The sequence below is a fragment of the Anguilla rostrata genome, chromosome 1, assembly GCF_018555375.3.
Source record: "Anguilla rostrata isolate EN2019 chromosome 1, ASM1855537v3, whole genome shotgun sequence".
Classification (NCBI taxonomy): Eukaryota; Metazoa; Chordata; class Actinopteri; order Anguilliformes; family Anguillidae; genus Anguilla; species Anguilla rostrata.
The window spans coordinates 53,760,514-53,784,488 of record NC_057933.1 but is presented as its reverse complement, the minus strand read 5'-3'; the positions used below and the strand labels follow the sequence as shown (position 1 = coordinate 53,784,488).

The following is a 23,975-nucleotide window of genomic DNA, read 5'->3' as shown; positions in this document are numbered from 1 at the left end:
TAAAATTACCAAACTAAAATATTCATGTCCGTCGATCAGGGAGTGTGTATTCAATTTCTCATTGAAAATTTCCTGTCGGGAGTATAATAACTATTTCCATAACTGTTACATTATGCTGGTGCAGAATTCAGTCCAGTACATTAGTGTTGATTCTGCTTAAATGTGCCACTGGAATAGGAGGTAATGACAAACTGAATTTTCAGGGGAGATAACAGCTAGGAAGGACGTGGTGACATTAAATTATCCAATTAAAGACAATGCAATGTTTTAACAGTGCTTTTTAGAGCCATACCAGGTCCAAAGTGCATGAGTCCATGCGTTCCACTCCATTTGTGCTTATTGTAGCATGTTAGATCCATCAGTTGTCTCCCTGTCATGATGTGCTTAAATTGGAGGTTTTCAGTACGAAACATCTCTGTTGAAAATCTGAAGTGATGTTAATCCATTTCAAATTAAATGCGAACTGCATTGGTGCATGTCTGTGTTTCCCATCTTTGGATAAACAATAATGTTTATCAATAATATGTCTGAAAAACTGTACAGAATTTGTGGCACTCAGAGGGGGTTATATTACCATCTACCTTCCATCAGTGTCCTCATATTTACAGTTTTTTTCTTGAGGCACAATTAAAGTTGAATAAAAAAACAAGCGCAGCATCTTCATTTTACTGGCACAACCTTTTTCTTTTTTCTTCTTTTTCTTGTGCTCATTGTTTTAGGTAACACTTGAGTATTATTGAAGATTAAATTGAAGTACAAGTGTCTGTCATTGAGGTTAAGACTGAAAATAAGAGTGAAATGAAAATAGGAGGTGGTAACAGTGACATTAAGACTGTACGTACTTTGTTTTCCTCTGGGGGTTTGTTTCTTGAACAGGTTTAAATGTGTGGGGACAAACTCCCCGCTGTGGTCTTAGCTGAATCAACTTGCCCTACTTTGCCTTCCACAGCATTAACTGGAGGTGGAAAGTGGGTCAGCAGCCCTCTGCCATCACTCATTTAACGGCCCGTAGCAATTACACGGCCACAGGGCATTAAACACGCCCTTCATTCCATTATTAGCAAGGTCATTACATCATGAATTGAGGCAGCGTTTTTTAACTGCACTCTCAGGAGAAAGTGTCAAGAGGCAGGTGGGTTATTTCCCATCTTTAGCTGCTCTTGGATTTGGCTGAGGTTTGTTGGCGCTGGTTCTTAGCAGCAGCCATTGTGCTTTAAAGTCTGTGTTTTCTCACAGTCATACATTTTGGAACTTCTTTTTTTCCAGAAATAATGATCTAATGAGCAGGATTTTTCGCTAAGCTTGTTGAACATGTGAATATGTCTTTTGCTCTCTAAAAGCAAATGCACTTTTGACTGGAGGACAGGAGAACTTGAAATTAATCAAACATAAAAGAGTGTTTAAATCAGCCATATAAATCCACTGTGACAAATCTCAGCCCTTAATTTTTCTTTCTCTTAGTTTCAATTTCCCATGCTTTATTTGATGACAGTTCATAGACCGGACCATACACAAAACAGAAACAACATAATAGTGGGTCACACTTTAGATAAGACATTTTTTCTGTTTCATACACTGATATAACCAGCTTAATGTGGCAGCCAAAATGATTGGATAAGCGCAGGAGGGATGGTGGAATTAAACAATAGCTACGGCGCAACAGGCTGTGCTGCATCGTAACTACTCACCACTTCCCCGTTAAACATGAATTGGCCAAGCTGCCAGTAAGAGGATGTGGCTAATCTGCCAGAAAGATGAGATATCCTTTAGTAATTTTTGAAGTTACATGGAAGTCAAACTTCTAAAAAAAAATTTTTTTTAGATTCTATAACAGACCAAAGCTTTAGATCTTTATCTGGCCAACGGTGGGAAAGACAGACATAACGGTTGACACACACACACACACATACACCTATGACTTCTGCATCTGTTCTGTGTGCTCATACGCATAGTGCCCTACACTAGCACTGTTGATTAACAATGAAAATCAGTGTTAGCTTACATTAGTTTCCAGAAAGGCTATGGGTATAAGTCATCTGAAGTCAGTGTTTCTAGTTTGCTGTCCAGACTGGTTAAAATAAATGCAGGTATAAATAATCCTTGCATGTAGAATAATTAGCATTTAATTTCACTCTGTTTCTTTTTATGTATTTAAACCACTAACCAAATATTCATGAAACTCAGGTGTGTTAAACGTTTAAATTATAAGCGTTTGCTCAAGGAGTGTTACAGTTTTGACAGTCAAAAGTATAACATACTCATCAAAATAATCTTTAACATATGATGCAATGAGTGTGCTACCATGTGTGTATGAGTTACAGCTGTAAATTATGTGTTGTAAGCTACTGTATGAGTATAGGTTACAGGTGTGTTAAGCATGGGTGTATGAGTTAGAGGCGTGTTAGTTACCGGTGTATGTATGCCTTACAGGTGTAAAAAGCTGTTAGAAGTGTGTGAAACAAGTGGGAAAGTTATTGGCTTTTAAGATGTTGCTATACATCCTCCTGTGTGAAGTTGGCATGGCCAGAACCGATTGGACCGCAGCCTAGGATTGCATCTGAAATTTCTATAGTAATATCCTTCCTTTCCTTCATCTGATCTATAGAGCAAAGACAGGTGAAGGCAATGTGGGAGAGTAACCACTGTCACTTCAGAATGAAGGAAGGGAGGGAGTTTGGATGGGTCTAAGGCTTTAAGTTAATATGCATGCACACATGTGTGCCAAATACAGTGCGTCATACCCAAGCCAGTTACAGTACGTACCTTCCACAGACATTAAATTGTAGAGACATGTAGAGTCTATAAAAAAAGATTAGGATGTAGGAAGTAGCCAATCCCAGAGTCCTATATTTTAATGAACAGTGTGAGACAGATGGGGCTTGTTAGACTGGTTCAGGTACATGAAATCACGGTCGCAGGAGGGCTATGGAACTGCCAGTCTGCTACGCGGAAGGCTGACTTCATTTCAGCCTACGCGTCCCTCCTCTCTTTACATTTCCTTGCCCTCACTGAGACCTGGATCACACCAGGCAACACTGCAACCCCTGCAGCCCTCTCCTCCTCCTTCTCCTTCTTTCACACCCCCCGCCCATCTGGCCGTGGTGGGGGCACAGGTTTGCTGATCTCTCCCTCCTGGAAATTCTCTGTTCTCCCCCTCTCACCTCTCCATCTCTACCTTTGAATACCACTCTGTCTCAATCACCTATCCTGTTAACTTGTATATTGTAGTTATCTATCGCCCTCCAGGGCCCCTGGGAAGCTTCCTTGATGAGCTCGACACCCTGCTGAGCTCCTTCCCAGAGGATGGCACCCCACTGATCCTCCTGGGAGACTTCAACATCCACCTTGATGCCTCCCACTCCGCAGCCTTCCTGCCTCTACTTCACTCATTCGATCTCTCCCTAATGCACTCCCCACCAACACACAAAGCTGGCAATCTCCTAGACCTGGTTATCCTGAGGAATTGCTCCTCTTCCAATCCCACAGTGACCCCTCTGCACCAGTCTGACCACCACTTCATTTCCTTCTCCCTCCCTCTTACTCCCCTCCCTCCCTCCCCTCCATCCACTCCTACTGTCATGGTCCGCCGTAATCTCCGCTCCCTCTCTCCCTCCTCTCTCGCTTCCAGTGTCACTGCTTCACTCCCCACTCTTGAATCCTTCTCCAACCTTCCCGCTGACTCTGCATCCTCCACTCTGTCTTCCTCGCTCTCCTCAGCACTTGACTCTCTCTGTCCTCTAGTCTCCAGGCAGGCACGCTCGTCCCCTCCCAGTCCGTGGATGTCTGACCCCCTCCGAACCAACCGGGCCAGCCTACGTGCAGCGGAGAGGAAGTGGAGGAAATCCATGGCTCAATCCGACCTGTCTGCCTACCAGTCTATGCTAGCTACATTTTCTACCGCTGTAACCTCTGCCAAAATTAATTATTATCAAACAAAAATTCATAAATCTGCCTCTAACCCTCATCAGCTGTTTTTTCTCCTCTCTCCTCAGCACTCCTTCCCCACCTCAGTCCTCCCTCGCTGCAGATGATTTTGCAGTTTTCTTCGATGAGAAAATTGCAGACATCCGCAGCTCCTTCACGTCCACCACCCCCCTTCCCCACTACCCCATCTCTGTTCCCTCCCCTTGTTTCTCCACTTTCTCTCCCCTCACTGACTTTGATGTTTCCCAGCTCCTACTCTCCCACCGCCTTACCACCTGTGCTCTTGACCCCATCCCTTCCTCTCTCCTTCAGACTATCACACCTGACATCCTCCCATATGTCACCTCCCTCGTGAACTCCTCCTTGTCTTCTGGATGTTTCCCCTCTTCTTTCAAGCTGGCCCACATCACCCCACTGCTGAAAAAGCCCACTCTGGATCCCTCTGTCATCCAGAACTACCGTCCTGTCTCCCTTCTCCCTTTCCTATCCAAAACAATTGAACGAGCTGCTTCTAATCAACTCTCCTCTTTTCTCTCCCTGAACAACCTCCTAGACCCCTATCAGTCTGGCTTCAGACCTGGCCACTCGACAGAGACCGCACTCCTCTCGGTCAATGAGTCGCTTCACGCCGCACAAGCAGCCTCCCATTAATCTGTCCTGATCCTCCTAGACCTTTCTTCTGCCTTTGACACCGTTAACCACCCCATCCTCCTGTCCTCCCTGGCAGCTATGGGGATCTGTGGCACCGCACTAGACTGGATTGAGTCCTACCTCTCCGGTCGCTCCTTCCAAGTCACCTGGGCTGGTGCAGTATCAGCACCTCGCCCCCTTGCCACAGGAGTTCCCCAGGGCTCTGTCCTTGGTCCCCTCCTATTCTCCCTGTACACCCAATCTCTTGGTCCTGTAATCTCTGCCCATGGGTTGTCCTATCATTGTTATGCCGATGACACCCAACTCTTTCTCTCCTTCCCGCCCTCTGACACTCAGGTCTCTGCTCGCATCTCTGCTTGCCTGAGGGACATCCAGAGCTGGATGGATAACCACCATCTTAAGCTGAACCCAGGCAAGACGGAGATGATCTTCATCCCTGCTCCATCCTCTAACCTTCTCGACTTTTCTATTTCCCTAGGGGACACTGTGGTGTCATCATCACCCACCGCAAAAAACCTTGGAGTGGTGATGGACAACAGACTGTCCCTCTCCCAGAACATCACGGCGGTGAGTCGAACGTGCAGGTTCTTCCTGTACAACATCCGGAGAATCTGCCCCTTCCTCACCACCTACGCAACCCAGCTCCTGGTTCAAGCGATGGTCCTGTCCCGCTTGGACTACTGCAACTCGCTACTGGCTGGTCTGCCAGCATCCGCCATCAGACCCCTGCAGCTCATCCAGAATGCTGCAGCGCGTCTGGTCTACAACCTCCCCAGACATTCCCATGTCACCCCCCTGCTCACTGACCTCCACTGGCTGCCTGTTATGGCTCGCATCAAATTTAAGTCCTTGGTGCTTGCATACCAGGCAGCTAAGGGGTCAGCACCAGGGTACATTCAGAGGATCATCAGACCCTACACACCAGCCAGACCTCTCCGTTCTGCCACCTCTGGACGCTTGACACCTCCCCCTCTTCGCGTCTGCACTTCCCGCTCCCGTCTGCTGTCTGTCCTGGCCCCTTGCTGGTGGAATGACCTCCCCGTGATGGTCAGAACAGCAGAGAATCTCACCACTTTCAAACGCAGACTGAAGACTCATCTCTTCAGGCTGCACCTCTCCCCACCCCTCCCTAGCCTATAGTTCAGCTCACTGTACCTAGCTAGGATAATTTGATTATGTTAGTGTATCTGGCAGGATTGTTTTTGTATGATTAGGTGTGATTCTAGTGCTAGTTTGTACTTGGTAGGATTCTTGCTTGCTGAACAAGCTTACTCTACAGGGTTGGAGTCCTGATCGATGTGGTCACTTCTGGCACTACGATCCTTACTTCACTCTAGTGTTTCTTTTGCGCCTCTACATCATGAAACCTATGCACTTGTTGTACGTCGCTCTGGATAAGAGCGTCTGCTAAATGCCTATAATGTAATGTAATGTAATGAAATGCATGATGTGTGCCCTGCTGCAGGGCGTATTCTGATCATTACTAACCTCACTTGTAAATAACAAGGCTCTCCTGTGTCACAGCTATTCTACAGGATTCAGATCTGCAAGCTAGGTGAACACATTATTCACCTGAAAAATGTTGCTCATGCCAACAATTTCCTCTTCCTCTGGTTAATGGTGGTCTAGACAACATTGTGGACTGGGCCGATGTGTGGAGCAGTGGTCATAGCATCGTTTTATGTATATTTGCTAGAACAACATTGCTCCTGTAGTTTCATATAACAATTATTCTGTGTTGTTTGACACGCATAAAGAGAAGGGATTTACACCCAGATACTGTAACACATAACATTCTAACAGTGTTGAGCTGGGGTTGTAACAATGTTAATGTTCAGTGACATTTAGGAGGAAACAGGCTGACTGAAGTCTATTTCACTCAGTTTTGACCTCCAAAATCAATTAAATTTACCAAGATTTTCGATTGGCAGTGGTTTGTCAAAACATATGAGTTCATGTATATGAATGTGTAAGTGAAAATGCATGTGTATGTGTACCTGCATGAATGTGTTTGTGAGACTGTGCATATGTTTGTGTATGTATGCATTGCATGCATGAGTGTGTGCCTACACATACTGTATGTATATTTGCATGGACCAATGGGTGCTTGAGTGCCTGGCTGTGAATGAATCCTTGTTTGTGTTTGATTTACACATACATGGATGTACATGGGTTTCCATGTGTGCATACATGCATGCATGTGAGTGCATGCTGTGCATATGTATTTGCATGCATGGATATATGTGAATGCATCTGTGCTTGTGTTTACACATTTTGTGAAGTGTGTGTGTGCATTATGAATACTTATGTGGATATACTTTATTTGTCTGTTCGGGTGTGCATGCATAGTGTCACGGCTGTGACGCCCAGCTCTTCTACTAATCCTGTCTCCCTCTCTCCTCCCTAGTGTCTCTCCCTCTGGTGTTCTACCCAGGTGTATAATTGCTAAATGAATGCAATGAGTAGCCCTATCTCTCTGTGTGTCACTGGCTGTCTGCAATCAGTCATTACCCCCTTTTTGTATTTAGGTCTGTTTCCCCCATTCAGTCAGTGCTTAGTTGTCAGTCTGCCTAGTCTGTTTTCTTCTGAGCCACCAAGTGTCGTAGTTAAACTTTTGCCTGTCAGTTTTCGTTTTGAGTAAGCTAGAGATCTCTTTCTCAGTGCTCTTCTGTACCTGCCTACCTTCTGCTGTTATACAATAAATACTCCTGAATTGGGTTTATGCTTCATCTGCATCCTGCCAGTTTTTTTCTGCACTTGGATGCACACCTGTCAGCCTGCTTACACATAGTGCATGTTGAGTACCTGCGTGTACATTCACTAATGAGAGATTCAATGTTCAGCTCTGGTTTACAAGAATGTTGGTGAATCACTTGCTGGTTCCATGGTATTACAACATTAAATTGGGTGACTAATTTTCCCAAGCACAACCAAATTTTAAAGACCAACATTTTTTAGCTTAGTCAGACAATATTTGGGTTACATTATTACTCTAATAGACATAACAAATGCATATAAAGTGAATATTCCCTGTAGAATATACTTAAATGTGCTTCCACAAAAGTAAAATCTGGCAGCCTGTTATTGGGCTGAACATTTAGACCTTTTGTAGAAGGTCTTACCCAGCATAAAATACATATGCATATAATCACTTTATACTGTATCCACCTCAAGTTTTAAATCTGTTTCATGCACGAATACATGTGTGAGTTCATAGGTGGACCTGCATTTGAGAGAGGCTGTGAACAGGATTCTTTTTGAAAGATGCAGGCCTTACATGACACTTTCTGTGAAAGATGGAGGCATTCCAGGACTCTCTCTGGGAGAGTGATTTAAAGAGAACTCTTTTACAATGTGGGTTGTAAACTATTTGACATTATAAAATTTTAAGGACTTCCAGCCTTCGAGTTAATGTGTCACGTGAAAGCCAGTTGTGAAATGGCAGTGGCAGGCGGTCAGCTTGGAGGGAGCTGAGGGTGGGCAGAGGGCAGAATGAAAGAGGCTTATCTCAGTGCAAAGCAGAGGGTATAAAAGGAGGGGTCAGAGCTAGAGACCGCACGGACATGCTAGTCCTGTGGCCAGCCTCACGCACCTCAACCCTGCTCCAGCAGCTTTGGCCTTCTGCTGTACCATGGGTGTTGCCTACAGTGTTGGAGAGTAAGTCTGGAAGAGCTGTGAGAATCCCTCTGTTAAAGGAGTACCATGGTGGTTGAATGTGACACTTCCCAGTTGTCTTCAGGCAACAACAAAACAAATGTGCATAATTTTTTTATTCTTCAGTCATTTCAATGTACTTTAAAACATATTTTTCTAAGCCTAAATTTCCCACGATAAAAATTCACCCGAACCGTCTGGGCGTGGTAATGAGAACTGTCAGTTAGCTATGATTGACAGACCGTGCCCCGTTACCATAGCTAGCCCCATGATAAGCGCTATTTTTGGGAGACTGAATTTTCACAAGCTAGCTAGCTTAGTAGTATATCAAGTATCGATAGATAGCTAAGGTAAGGACGTTGACTTATATCCAATTATAATTTTTGCTATCTAGCTAGCCAAGTTAAGATAAAAGCACAACTATAACGTCCTCATAAAAGCAAACTAGCAAGCTAACGTTATCGATAACATTGCCTTATGAAAGCGAACCTCCTAGCTAGCTAACGTTAGCTAGCTAGCTAAATGAATTTAACCAGAAATAATCTAAAGCCACTCTAATTTAAGTGAACCTAACGTTAGTCAAATATTTGCATTGTCTGAACAGCAGGACGGTGTTTTCCTGTCAGATTTCTTTACGGGGCGTGGAAATGGGAGTGGTTACTGTATTCGTGACGTAGCAAAATGACAACTTTCTCAACCGGTTGAAAATAGGACGATGAATTTAAAACGCATATTTCTCCAAAAATACAGAACGGACATATTTAATACTTTGCTCATTGTGTTTCTTCAATGCCTCTTGTGCAAATAGCACATAAAACCGAAGTGTGAAAATCACCATGGTACTCCTTTAAGGTCAGAAAACTTGCAGTAGTGTAGATGGTAATATTTAGGCTTTTTTACATTACATTACAGGCATTTAGCAGACGCTACTATCCAGAACGACTTACACAACCTTTACATGGGATAAAATGAATACATTGGATTTACTCAGGATATATACTGAAGTAATGCAGGCTAAGTACCTTGCTCAATGGTACAACTGCGTTCATTCCTTTATGGAGACTGTGGAGTTAAATTTCTGTTCCCGAAGAACTTTCCGCCCGGGGGCTGACTTTAATGTCAACTGCAATTGGAATGTGTGTGGGCATTGCTCCTCCTCTGCTCACATGGCTACAGTAATACCAAATCAGAGTCAGTGTCTGTAATGACAACCAGACATTACAAGTTTGTAAGTCGCTGCGGAAGAATTTCAGAAAATTCTGGGAAACAGCCCCATTAAGAAAATCTTTTGCAGGATGCTATGCAACTGACGTATTTGTGATGCAATATTTAACGGAACTCAAGAAAATGAATGAAAAATAATTAATTGAATGTGTTTTCCCTTCATCCAGAGTATTTATCCAAATAAAAAATAGGTAATATTATGAATATATAGTTGCATGCTTGCTGAAAGGTAGGCAGCCTTATCATTAGTGCGTGCGTTACAGACATGCACTAATTCAATCAAGTGACTGACTTAATTATAACAGCAAAAGGCAATTTTTTCAGAGAGAGAAACTGAGATGGAAATGGAAATTGACATCTCTTCTCTGTTTGGTTCATTCAGGGTGGACCACCTCTATACTTTCTTCGTCTAGTGGTCACCAGATGTCTACGTGAAGACGTCCAAAGAGCCAGGCTTCATTGGAGTGCAGGAAGATGACCTTGACACCATCAACAACTTGCTCAGTGACCCTGTCCCCAAAGGCTGGGAGGTGAGTGATTGGCTATGAATGTTTGGAATCCTCCCCTATGTAACAGAATCAGTCTAGTTCCCTCCGAATGGACTTCTCCTGAATTGTCTCAACTGTGGACAAATATCCTTGAGCACAGTGTATAAGATAAGGCTAGATCAATAGCTGTACATAAATTTTTAAAAAATTGTTCCACAATTTATGAAGCATCATTACAAAAAGAATCTTATAATCAGCACATTGACACACATGTGCAAGGGTATCACGGGGGAATAATGGAACTGACCATCCAGGCCACATTGGGGGGCTGAAAAGGCCTAGACTAAAAAGTATGCTTTTGTCTACACTTTTAAGGGGGCCTGCAGAGACTGCACATGGACTGGTCCCAGAATTTCATGCTACACCCGGCATATGTGCTATACTAAAGGGGAAGTATTAATATAAGTCCATACTGAAAGGCTGTGGAAGATACATAAAATTCCACAGAAAATATGTTTTTCTCACAACTGCAGGACATGTAATAATGATCATTTTAATTTTATATAAAAAATTTGCGCATTTCATTTTATTACAGGCAGTTTCAATAAATGCAACCTGTGGTAACCTGTGTGGATTCTAAAGTGTTTCCAGGAACAGGAGTACGTACCGGATGTAAGAGTCATTTACAGCCATATTGGCTGCCAGCTAGATCAAATCTCTTTGATTGTACAATTCCATCTGCTGTTTGGATAGGAGCCCAGTAACTGTTTATTTCCTTGGCATCCCTTATATGGTCATAAGCCCTTTCCTTCACCCACACCACTACCATTGACAGTAACCCCGCCCAGTTCCTCTGCTGCTGTTTCCTTTTATTTTCAATGAAATGAAACCTAACTGTACAGGTTGGCCAGCCAATCAAGTTGAAGCTATATATCAACTGAAAGCAGAGAAAGTGAACAAACACACATGCCACACATACTGGGATGCCACTCTCCGCAGCACTTGTTAGCCAAAAGATGATAAAGAACTTTGGAGCCATGCAGGCAATGCCAGTGAACATCAGAATCCTGTACTTTGCCAAACACTGCGCTGAACCCTATGTAGAGGTGGGCTACTCAAAATTTCTTTTTAAAGATTTGGTGAACTTAGTTTCAATTCTATTTCTTGGGTTCAGGTAAATATTTATGAGAGTTTTCTTGCTTGCAGTTATCTTCAGATTTTCAGATTTTTTCAACGGTGGCTTTGACTGTTACAGTAATGTGATGACATTTTTGTCTGACTGAAGATTAGCATGAAAAGGAATGTTACTTGCAATTAAGGATTTATTTTATTTATTCAGTTATTTATTTGCAGTTTTACATTGCTACAAGCTAAAAATGTATTTGCTGTGTCTAAGGTTTATAGCCAAGGAAATTTACAATACTTGTCCCCAGTTAGATCTTTATAATGATTACATAATTTAATAATTTACACAAAATTCAGTCAGTCATTCTCTTAAGGCACCATGCCGTGATGCACAGATGAGCCCCACGGTCTTGGATTGAATCTGGACCAATGCCGGCTGTACCAATTGGCGATTGCATCGGGTATGAGAGGGTTCAGGTGGCAGTTCTGGTTCATCTGGTCATGTGATCGCTGGTTGTCTCCCCCAGATTGTCACGGTTACTGAGACAAAGCGATGTCAGAGCGTATGCAGCTCGGAGGATGAGGAGCCGGAAGACCTCCTGCCAGTCCTGACGGACCACAGCGAGCTTCTGGAGGACAGCCACATCCAGAGGGTGAGACCTGACCCCTGACTCTTGACATCTGTCCTCAGTTGACCTTACCCTCACCATAGCCTTTCCACAGACATCAGTCAGCTTCTGTGTTCCTTGTCTGATGAGGTTCTGTAACATGATTTTCCAGCACTATATTACAGCTTCAGAACATTCATTCAGGACAAAATCTCCACCACCACTTGCATTGTCTTTGGCTACAATCACTAAAGAATATACACAAGATGCATCACATCGCACATTTCAGGACATTTCAGATTCAGTGCTATAGACACAGATGTTTCAGTATTTAAAATACAGAGCCGACCAACTGGTAGTCTTCATACTCTTTAGCCCCACTCTAATCACATCAGTTCACCAGTCACACATGACTAACATTATTCCACATTTAAGAACATAAGACTATCAGATAACAGTAACAGAACATTTGGTCTGCTTAGGTTCATCTTTTAGATTGTTCCACATTGTTGAAAATGAGACCCACAGTAGAGCTGGTAATCTGTGTTCTCTTGAGGTCTCCTGCCTGTACATCTCAGATATTGCAGCGATAGAGAGGATCCTTTGTCACTGAAGATAAAGTTTCCAAACTGACCATGATTCGGTCTCCACAGCTTTGCAGTCACCTCCCGGCACGGACGCAGGGGTATCCATGGCGGCTGGTGTACAGCACAATAATGCATGGGACAAGCCTGAAGACACTGTACAGGAACTTGGCACTAGTAGACAGTCCTGTGATTCTGGTCATTAAGGACATGGACAAGCAGGTAAGCCCTTCACCTGTATTAAGCACCTGAAAACATACTATGGCTATACATATGCAAGACCCAAACTCATGAGTGTGGGACTCATTGGGTCAATGCCTGCTCCTTTTACAGGTGTTTGGTGGTTTCTCCTCCCACCCCTTCAGAGTGAGTAACCGTTGCTACGGGACTGGGGAGACATTTCTGTACAGCTTCAGCCCAGAGCTTAAGGTACAGCACACCACTCTCCTTTATTCAGTTTACTGTGGCTCGGTGGAGTAGCCTGGTGGCTGCAGTGTTAGTGTGGTTTCTAAGAGTTGGACTCTTATCTGCACAGGTGTTCCACTGGAGCGGCGCAAACTCGTACTTTGTGAAAGGCCACAGAGATTGCCTGCAGATGGGAGGTGGAGGGTAAGTGTTCAGACATTTCTCTGTCATTTCTGTTGCCACCCCTGTATCTCTGCAACCAGAAAAGTAACCACATGGAGTTGCCATGCATGTACTTACTTGCTGGGCTTATAGCAAAACAAATGAAACCGAAGACAAAAATGCCATGGAACTGTTATGATCATATCTGTACAAGCAGGTGTGTGTTTGTATCACCCCAGTTGGGTACTTTTTTTATATTAGGGCCTGGATACAAACCACATTCATAAAATATCCACTCTCAGCATTTTTTTCAGTGGATGAGGCCAGAGTCAAATATTTCAGGATGCTACCTTCATCAGTGACATGGGATATATGTGCTGAAAGCAAATTTATCTTTTTTAAGACCTGACTGAAATGATCTCCTTTTGATTCCCACACCTCTGTTTGTGACCTAAAGGGCTGAAGAGTGCAATCCATGTCAACTCACAATGCATGTCTATTCAGCTTTCAAAAATACTGCCCATTAGTAATGAGCAATGTCATTCATCCCATTGTGGGTTTTTTTTTTGTTGCAACATCATTGTGCTGAGACAACACAGCACCATCTTAATTTAATGGAACAAATGTCTGGACGACGCCAGTACTGGCAATTAATAATGGATGCGCCATTTTGTCTCCAGGGGTCTCTTTGGCCTGTGGCTGGATGCTGACCTGAACCGTGGCTGCAGCTTAGCCTGTGACACCTTCCACAACCAGCCACTCTCCACAAAGCGGGACTTCATGATCCAGGACCTGGAGGTGTGGGCCTTCCACTGAACCATCCTGGTTTTGCCAGGTTTTATTTTCACCAGAGCACTAAACTGAACACAGGGGCCCTGTCAGAAGGAAATTCAAAAGCGCTTAACACATGGCGCGCAGGAAACAGTAATGTTCAAAAACTACACTTCAGAATGCGAACCAGGCCAACCTAAATTTTATGCTGTAGGAATGAGTTTTTTATTCAGTCACTGTTATCTCTGTTAAAATTGATTTGTTTAACTTGCGTTTTTGAGGAGAAGTACTTTTATCAGGCTTACAGATCGGGTTTGATACCCCAGGACTGGTATCTGTGGCCCTCATCCATTTCCCTTATGAACTACTCCTCAGTTCTGCCTTCATTCCTGGTGCTGCAGATCTCATTTAACATGGGAAGAAATGTTTACATGAACTATATAAGCCTTTGGAAACAACTGTCTGGATTTCAATTAGCAGACAAGAAGGTGGGCCCAAATGGGTCACTCATATTTCAAAGGAGGTTGTAACGTATATTCAGTGTATGTCATGTCTTTGTCAAGGACCAAATTTTGTTATACAGAAATAATGCTTCATTCTTTGTTCTTCACATCGGTTAATCTTTGCATTATTTTTAAATGAGTTTTTGTTTGTTTTTTATTGAAATGTGCTGCCATAAATGCTTTGGTTGTGGTTGTTTTATGTATTGTCTGCCTGTGTGCTTGTTGTCCTAATGCCTGTTTTCTCACAGTGCTGTTTTTTAATTGTATTTTTTTTACCAATTTATGGAAGTTTTGTGGGATTCATTTTGACTGACATTCATGTTGATCTGATGTCATCCTGTAGTCCTCCTCTTTCCCTCTCTTATCCTGATCTAAGCCCAACAAGCACAAGGCAGTGACTACTGAGTGTGTCTGTATGTCTGTATCTTCAGGGGCAGCTAGGGTAATTCTCTGAAAAGAAAACCAGGTGCTTAACTATGTAATACAATAACTACCAATACTGTATGTCTAATTTGAGTGTCATGTTCACTAGACAGTGTCGATGAATGTTTAAAATGAAAACCCAGGGAGTGTGTTTAACAGGCTGCACCCAACACAGAAAGTTGTTTATTGCCTGACGCCATTTTTCTGTGCTCAGTGAACTAGAACGGTCCAAGAATGTTGTGAGAAAATCTCTGCCATGCTCTACTATTGGAGCATGGGAGAGTTCACAACTGATAAAAAAAGATAAAGTACGCAATCAAAGAGGAATGGTGGGTGCCTTTCAATTTCTGACTGCGTGACAGCAGGACAAATTATCTCCCAGTCCTGAAGTGTCCTCATATTGTATTCCTTGTGATGATCTCCTGCCAGCACACAGCTAGCCTGGAAAGCACTGATGAGCCAATCTCATACTGGTGGAAGGCAACAGGTAAGAGTTGTCAATGTGTTGGGAGTGAAAAGTGATTGAAAATGGTATACTAATGCAATGGCTGTTTTTGACAATGGAACTCATGCACTGAAACAATCTGTTATTTCATAGAATGTTGTTTTGCTAAGCTCACGGCAAATAAAACATTTTTTTTAAAATGATTTTTAAGTGTATGTTTTAAAATCGCAAATCACTGATCTGCTAACAATTCAACTGTAATTGAATTGTTATTCAACTCTTATTGCCTAATAAAGTTTGAATATGCTAAAAAAAAAATGAACTCCATTAAAACGATTGGTTCTAACTACAGGTTTCTGTCACGGAACACAAACTTCCACTTTCTGCACAAGTGGATGTGCAGGTTAGTTGCTGTTCAGTTATTCACGTTCCAGGAAATTTGCAATTAGACCTGGTGTGGGAATGCAGAAATACTTCCCCACAACCTGCCTTTGTTTGGCCAGTTAAACCAGCTCAATATTTATTGTAATCTTATGGGTGTGAGACTGAAAGTCTGTGGGAAATTCTGATTTTTGGCAAGAGACCTTCTTAATGACAGTTTGAATAGAATTTAAATTGTGTTTTGAAAACAGGACTTTAAAGTCATGGCTGATTTTATTTCTTTATGTACAGTTTAATCTGATAAACTCAATTTGATAAATAAATTTGAACATATTTACAATCACATTTTAAGTTCAATGACTGTTATTGATGTCAATTTCTGTTTAAAAGTATAAAGTAAATAGAGAAAGTGTGGGGATAAATGATTTACTTTTATTTACAATAATAATTATTTGGATGCATATACAGCATCTTATTTGGTGTTTACTGTGAAGGTGGAGTGATTAGGAGGTAAATTGGGACTGGGCCTGTGAGTTCTGAGTAGTGGCTTCAGATCAGCACCATGTGCCAGCTATTGAGCCGTTTCTCTACAGAACATAAAATATGGGGGAAACTGAATACTCCTCCAAATCGTATGCACAACTCTCAAATAAATACAGGTATAATCATTTTGAAAGGAAATTTAGATTTTGTCTGAAGGGGGCCATAAAATCATTTATCAGTCTAAGAGCAGCCACAGTCATGTTTTCAACATGCCCACCGTTTGCAAATCATATAAACAAACGGTTTTATTGAAAATATTTAAATTTAAATTTAAACTATCTAAAAGATATACAGTATCTGGTCTGGTGACTGCAGTACAAAGAACGAGTGCCCTCTCGTGGCAACAGTAGAGGTTAACCACTGTACAGTACAACAAAGGCTGCATTGTGTGGTGCGTGTCTATGAAATAATCCAAAAAATGAACGTCTTTTGTTGCGCAATAGGTGCCCTACAAAGGAAGTAATGATTAGGAAAATGTAGATAATTACACATTCAATCAATTTCTTACGCGGCCACAAATATAGACCAGAAACCTAAACTGAACTTCGTGGTTTTTCCCGCTGGCGTACACCACAGAGCCTAACTTCTTCATAGCGCTCGATCGATGATTGTTTGCTTTTCCCTTTGAATCGATGATCACTGCTATCTCGGCGTTTCATGCATTGAAGATAACAAAAATGGCAGCCAGCGATGATACGGAGTCTAAGGTTTCTGTAACACAAAACAGTCTGTGCCACAACGACGGGTACGACAAAAAATGTATATTCTGTAAGATAGTCAGCAAAGAGATTGACACCGAACTGCTGCATAATGTAAGTGTGTTACAAGACAATGCGGGTAAATTCTGAAATTAACATGACCCGCCTTTGCAACACCTCGCTGTTTAGGATGACTGTTGCGGCTGGTTCTGGTGGGACATTGTTAATAAGCCAGGGATGAAAAATTGTCATAAACTTATCAGTGAAGCTTGACGGGTACTCGAATCAGGCGCTGTTACGAATGTTGTGGCAGTATTTGATTACCGAATACATTTAGTTGACTTGTGCCCTGATTTATTTATTATTTGCTGTCCCATGGTTTTATGTTTTATATGAAGCACTTTTGGCTGTAAATGACTTGTGTGAAAGGTGTTCAATTATTATTATTATTATCATCTTTTTGTGTCTGGGAAGGATGAGGAGCTCTCCTGTTTCAGAGACATTAAACCTGGAGCACCTCATCACTATCTAGTGGTGCCCACAAGACACGTGGGAAACTGCAAGTCACTTCGGAAGGAGCATGTTCCCCTAGGTAAACAATTTATGCATGCATCATTGATGGAAAAAGCAATCCGTACTGCAATACACAAAACTTTACAGATCACAATGCTGTACTCAAACAGTTATGGCATTAAAATAAACCCAATACTGGTATCTAAGGTCCTTGTGTGTGACAGGTTTTATTCCTTCCCCCTGTCATCAATGCTAGACAGTAGCAGAAAAATGATCCCTGATACAGTGGGTTTGTCAGTGCTCACAGTTGTACAGTATGTTTTACACATACTGTCACACATTTATTTAGCTACATTTCTATATCATTAGCAGCTAATTTAAGGATATCCATGGTGAAAACATTTGGTTTTGTACCTGCAGCCATCTGATCCAGGGCCCTGACCTCTTGATTGTGATTTATAGGAATAGCATGATGTTCTGAGTAGATTTTAACTACTGCGGCTGTCTCTGAACAGTGGAGAAGATGGTGGAGATGGGGAAGACGATGCTGCAGAAAAACGGCATTACAGATCTTGATGACATCAGGTAAAAACCCTTTCTAAAACTGGATAATTCAGTTTGCCTGTTAAAAAACAACTTAACCCATATGTTTATGTTATCATTCCTTATTGATTATTTTAAACCTTGATTTAACATGAGTAACAAATATATTAAACTGACAAATGCCCCTTTGAAACCAAAATGTGTTTTATGGCAACAGATATGATCACCTGGTCATTATCTTAGGCTTGAGCACAGATGGGTGATTTCACCTTTTCTGTCATTAGGGCTCAGGTACAGGTGGGTGGTTTCACCTGGTCTTTTGTAGACCCTGGTACAGGTAGATGCTCCAGATGGACTTTTGTCTCCACAGGTTGGGGTTCCACCGGCCTCCCTTTTGCTCTGTTACGCACCTGCACCTGCATGTAATGGCACCTGCCAGTCAGATGGGCCTCATGTCCAGGATTTTTTATAGATTGGATTCCTATTGGTTCATCACAGTAAGGACCTCCCACATGCTTACAGTGCCCATTAGTCACTGTCATCTACTTATATGTTTCCTCAGACCCTTTGGTTTCACTTGCTTGTCTGTTCATGGTTTACTTAAATGGATGGTTCACTTTTCAGGGATACAGGGCCATTTTTATGTTAAATTTTGATAAGAATGCAACGTTCATGACGTAGCCAAATTGAAACAATTTGAAAGTCCTTGAATTGGTGTCATAAGTGTGCAAACCTTGTCAGGCCTCTGACATTTATTAATCTGAGCAAAGTCTGTACTCTGGAGTGAGTGCAGCTGGTGCTGTTATATTGAGTGGTCTTGCAGAACCTGACTGCAACACATGAGGGTGTGGTCAAAATAACTTTGCGTGGAGGACAACTAGATGTGAACCCAAACATGTTCCCTTGTGAAAATGGCAGTAACCAAAGATGCAAGCCTATAACACATGTAATGACCCCTTCTTCCTCAAGAGGGCAGTGGTTCTCAACTGATTACTCAGTTGTATTGCAAGAACTACTCAGCCACTAGTTGATCCAAATACTGAACTATTGCCCCAGTAGAGCAGCGTTTCTATGGAAACAACTCTGTGATGACCTTTTGTGTCCTGTGGATTTGTGTACACCAGGCTGAACAGCTGATCCAGCAACTGAACTCACAAGTTGAGACGAACTGAGACAAGACCCATTCACCAAGACAGAGCCAGGAGGGTCAGCTGGAACTTCACAGGTCAATGCAAGAATTACTAATGACACCTGTTGAATATACACCTGGCCCAGAAATTTTAATTACACTTGTTCAGTGTAGTCACTACATTCATCATTAATGACACCCACTAAATATGTGTATGGACCAGACACAAGGAGATTACTAATCCTGGAACTGAGTCCCACTACTTGAATTTTCATCAGATATTAAGTAAAATGAAGTTGTAAACAATGTTCTGCTATTCCAATTAGCCATGATGCTAATCATGTCAAATCTCTTTGTAACATCTCTACCCACCTAGTATACAGGGTTGAAATGTTTTTTGGTTTTGCTTTTTTGAAATAATAGACATACACAACTAGTGTGTTATTATTTTGAGTTTTTTTTCCAAAATTATTCTTATTTTTCAATTAACAAAGGTGTTTCAGGTATCTAAAACAGGAATGCTATTGGGACTGTGGTGTTTTATAGTTTTGTATTTCTGATAAAAACATATAGCCAAGCAAGTAACTTTGACATCATTTAAATTGGTTGGCTAACAGAGTGCAGAATTTTGTGACAAATGTCATAAGTACAATAAAAAATGTTGTTTGGTGGATCAGTTTTGTACCATGTTTAGTCCTGGTTCAGGAGCTTCCATCACTCACTGCCAAATCATCTAGGATACAGTTAAGGCCAAAAGTTTACATACACCTAGGCTAAAGACATTCAAACTCAGTTTCTCACAACTCTGCACATATCATGTTACCATACATTTCTTTTAGCAAGTCAATTAGGGCATCTACTTTGTTCACATCAGAGGTAATTTTAAAACAATCGATTCACTATATCCAGATTCCAGTGGGTCGAAAGTTTACATACACCAAGTTGACTGTCACTTAGTCTGGAAGATTTCAGAAATTGATGTAATTATTTTTTAGAAGCCAATTGTCATATTTAGGAGTTAACTGGGAGGTAATTGGCACCTGTGGCTGTTTTTAAGGGCCTACCTTTAGAGCCACAGCCTTTTTGCCCTTGATACCATGGGGAAATGCAAGCAACTCAGCCAAGACCTCAGAAAAATAACTGTGGACCTCCACAAGTCCGATTCCTCCTTAGGAGCAATTTACAAACAACTGAAGGTACCATGAGCATCTGTACAAACAATTGTATGCAAATATAAAAATCTTGGGACCGCACAGACACTGCATCGTTCAGGGAGGAGGCACAAATTAACTTTCAGGGCTGAACAAACTTTGGTCCGAAAGGTTCAACTGAACCCCAAGACAACAACAAAGAAACTGGCAAAGGAGTTGGAGGCATCAGGTACCAAAGTATCTACATCATTAAGAGAATCCTATACTGCCATTGGCCTGAAAGGCTGTCGCGCAAAGAAGAAGCCCCTACTCCAACAACGGCATAAAAAAGCCTGAATGGAGCTTGCATGTGATCACCAGGACGCTTTAAATGTTGCTGCTTCTGCAAGGAATTGTGGGACGGCATTATCTCCTTTCTTTTCGTAAAGGATGGTCCAGTGTCCCCTATGCTAAAGGAGATAAGATAGGAAGCATTGAAACACCTTTCCTTAGCATTTAGAGAATTCAAACAGCTCTTATCATGGCTGCCACTTAGACACTTCTGGGTCATTTCACTCAGTTAGGAACCTTCCTAAGCAAAAAAGACTATTCGGATGCAGCCCTAGCCTTTTGGAGGAGTGTTCTCTGGTCAGATGAAATAAAAATGTAACAATGATCAGCGCTCCACATGTATGGAGAAAAAAGGGTGAGGCTTTTAATCCGAAATACACCATTCCAATTGTGAAGCATGGGGGTGGCAGCATCATGTTGTGGGGTGTTTTGCTGGAAAAGGGACTGGTGCACTTCAGAAAATAGATGGCATCATGAGGAAGGAGGATTATCTAGAAATATTGAAGCAACACCTCAAGACATCAGCTAGAAAGTTCAAACTTGGCTGCAATTGGGTCTTCCAGCAGAACAATGATACTAAGCATACCTTCCAAGTTGTAACAAAATGGCTTAAAGACAACAAAGTTAAAGTATTGGAGGGGCCATCATAAAGCCCTGATCTGAATCCCGTAGAAAATTTGTGGACTGAACTGAAAAAGCGTGTCCGAGTAAGGAGGCCCACAAACCTGACTGAGTTACACCAGTTCTGTCAGGAGGAATGGGAAAAAAGTCTGGCAAAGTATTTTTAAAAGCTTGTGGAAGGCTACTCCAAGTGTTGGGTTCAAGTTAAGCAATTAAAAGCAACGCCACCAAATACTAACAAAGGGTAAAAAATCTGATATGGTACATAAAAGCTGAAATAAATCTGTCTCTTAGCTATTATTTTGAAATGACTTCTTATGGAAACAAAGTAGATACCCTCATTTACTTGACACAGGAAATGTATGGTAACATGAAATGTGTGAGTTGGGAAAAATTGAGTTTGAATGTCTTTAGCCTAGGTGTATGTAAACTTTTGGTCTCAATTGTATATATCCAGGGCAGAAGCTAGCAACCTCCATTCTTAATTGCATAATTGCATGAAAACTGTGGAATGATGTATTAACTGTCATATATAAGAATTAAGATTAACATGTATGACTGCCTCATGTAAAGTGGTTTTAATTTAATGTGAAAATGGTTGTATAATGATTTCATGTTCATGTATTTATGTAGAGGAAGGTGATTTTCTGCTCCTGAAATATAATTAATTATACAATATCATTAGGTTGTGTCTTGTTTTTATCAAGCTGAGGGCAACAAAGGTATTTCTGGGGGGAAACGTTTAAGCTTGGATAAATGAAGATTTTTTCGTGTATGTTTTCTTAATGCACCCCAAATGAGAGCCTGAACTTTGTTGAATAACTATTTAATATCATCAGTGATAGCATCAGCAATGTGATAAATATGACAAATATATATAATTTGTTAAATAGGTTGATTCACAGTTCATTTGAGATGTGAAGGTGTTGTTGTCAGTGCAAATCCTTTTCAGCAATTAATTTAATTCCTTGAAGAACCATTACTTCAAAGATGTCTTAGCCCTTAACCACATTGCATGACAGTATTTATTTGCTGAACAGAGTCCCTTATTCAGAGCGACACACACAGTTTACATTTTTATTTCACTGTTATTGCTTCAGATCCTTTGGAATATTCAGTTAGGATAAACAGTACATAGAAGGTAGTTTGTCACTGTGGAAAGTGCTTCTGTATAAACATTGAGCACCAGTAAAATAGCCTTGCCTCTGTGACACGTGGTGCCTGTTTTCACATTTATGTACTGTTGTCCTTTCCATTTTGCAAACCATACATTGTGAGATGATTTACTCATTGCATAGATTATTTGGGCTTTGTGGGGCTTAGGAGATGATTTGGGCAAAAACCATTAAACTACAGACATCTGGAATATATCCTTACAAAAGTTTAACAGTCCACTTGCCAGAGGAACATATGATACTATCTTGTAATCTCATGCCACTGTGCCGCAAGGGCACCTCTAGTTTCTTATTCATTGAAGAAGCCTGATGAGGACATGGTCGTCACGCCCTTGCCACAACATCTCACCCTCGAAGTGGACAAGACCCTGCTTCCGTGCACGCAACAATATCCCCACAACTTTGTTAGAGATTGTGACGTAGTGCTCAAATAGTGTTCCGAATTCCACGGCAGGCCGTCCGTCTTCACGACTCTCCCCGATGTCTCTGATCACCCGACACAGCTCCTCTACTTCCCTTTCGACGTGCGAGTGAGCTTCTTTTCCCCTTTCCTCAGTTCTAGAGCCCTCGGGCGGCCTCCCATAACCTTCCTGTCCTCTCTGGAGTTGCACCGTCATTGCCCTGTCGTTGCTGAAGGGATTGTGTTTCTGATACTCCAGGTGATCGTTGGACCACTTCTGCCAGTTCTCCTTTAACCCCTTCACTGAGATGACGTGTGGTTCTCTTGTAACGTTACACTGAGCATGTGAATCCTCGGTCTCCATGGTAATCCTCTCTGGTCGAGAAAAGCCGAGTGGAAGAACACTTGACTTAATGATCAATCGTGGAGAGTTTCATTTTCTGTGTGTGTGTGTGTGTGTGTGGGAGGGGGAGGGGGGAAGGTAAAGTATAGATTAAAGTAATAATCACAGTCAAGGTTTACATTGATGATTTGTATCGAGTAGCCTAGTTAGCCCCTATATAAAAAGTAGAGTTTGATATATATGTGTGTGTGTGTGTGTGTGTGTGTGTGTGTGTGTGTGTGTGTGTGTGTTTGTGTGTGTGTGTGTGTGTGTGTGTGTGTGTGTGTGTGTGTGTGTGTGTGTGTTTGTGTGTGTGTGTGTGTGTACAAAACTGTACTGGTGTCCATCTATAGACTATATAGCTAGTCTACACTTAACATTACATACCTTACGCTATGCATACTTTAAAAGGTGGGCTAAGTCCGTGGTGGATAAAAAATAAACCAAAAGGCAACATATGCGGACGAAACTGATTGTACTGGCAATCATGCATTAATGCAACAGTCCTGCGGACATAGGCTTAAACGTACAATTTAAGTATCAGAATATAATTTTGGCTTATGTAATATGAAGAATCGAACTGCTTTTTATAACACACAAGTTATGTAACAGTTGTCATCTTAGGTTTTAGACCGATATATGTGGGGAAATTATTTAAATACTAACCTACAAATAAACAGTGAAAAGGACTAGCTGTATCGCCTCCGAGATTTTTTTACGTATGTGCAAATAACCTTCAGTGCCTACTAATAAATAATATGGAACTTACCTTACTTATTCCGAACAACGTTTATCTCTTTCTTCATATGCAAGGATTTCACCACTGTTGGTAACATTACATAGTCTACGGTGGTGACAGCAATCTACCTCTGTACATTACAGCAGTGCTGATGCGAATACTTTCGGACTCGGACATAGATAACTCTGATCGACAACTGAAATAACCAATCCAAACTTCAGGACGAAAAAATGGTTGACTGCAGTCCAATCATTACGAGGGAACACTTGCGCTTCAAGTCAACCTCTTTATTAGCCTAAAGAGGCTTAGTGTTGAGATAAGTTTAGTTGATACTTTGTGTTTCGGCTTAAAACGTTTCAAACGCTATTCCTGGGCTAAGTCCACAGTCCAAACAAAGATACGT

General features: G+C 41.7%; 3 protein-coding genes across 4 annotated transcripts; 2 read left to right on the top strand and 1 right to left on the bottom strand.

Moving 5' to 3' along the window:
- Positions 1-10,008: 10,008 nt before the first annotated feature.
- Positions 10,009-15,656, top strand: LOC135258980 (nuclear receptor coactivator 7). The gene is made up of 6 exons (XM_064342746.1): positions 10,009-11,047; positions 11,594-11,719; positions 12,328-12,480; positions 12,592-12,687; positions 12,794-12,867; positions 13,506-15,656. Exons 1-6 carry the CDS (start codon positions 10,925-10,927, stop codon positions 13,639-13,641), a joined length of 708 nt encoding a protein of 235 aa, XP_064198816.1. The 5' UTR covers positions 10,009-10,924; the 3' UTR covers positions 13,642-15,656.
- An 872-nt stretch (positions 15,657-16,528) lies between these two features.
- Positions 16,529-21,554, top strand: hint3 (histidine triad nucleotide binding protein 3). The gene is made up of 5 exons (XM_064342714.1): positions 16,529-16,703; positions 17,064-17,181; positions 17,618-17,687; positions 18,016-18,142; positions 18,770-21,554. The coding sequence occupies exons 1-5, from the start codon at positions 16,569-16,571 to the stop codon at positions 18,815-18,817; spliced, it is 498 nt and encodes a 165-aa protein (XP_064198784.1). The 5' UTR covers positions 16,529-16,568; the 3' UTR covers positions 18,818-21,554.
- A 329-nt stretch (positions 21,555-21,883) lies between these two features.
- On the bottom strand, positions 21,884-23,798 carry si:dkey-29b11.3 (actin-binding Rho-activating protein-like). Of its 2 annotated transcripts, none has more exons than XM_064342734.1 (2): positions 23,603-23,798; positions 21,884-22,826 (listed from the first exon to the last, which is right to left on the bottom strand). In XM_064342734.1, the coding sequence occupies exon 2, from the start codon at positions 22,813-22,815 to the stop codon at positions 22,345-22,347; it is 471 nt and encodes a 156-aa protein (XP_064198804.1). In that variant the 5' UTR covers positions 22,816-22,826; positions 23,603-23,798; the 3' UTR covers positions 21,884-22,344. The 2 variants fall into 2 exon arrangements, with proteins under 2 accessions (XP_064198804.1, XP_064198796.1); XM_064342726.1 differs by having other exon boundaries at positions 21,884-22,891; positions 23,603-23,789.
- Positions 23,799-23,975: the final 177 nt, after the last annotated feature.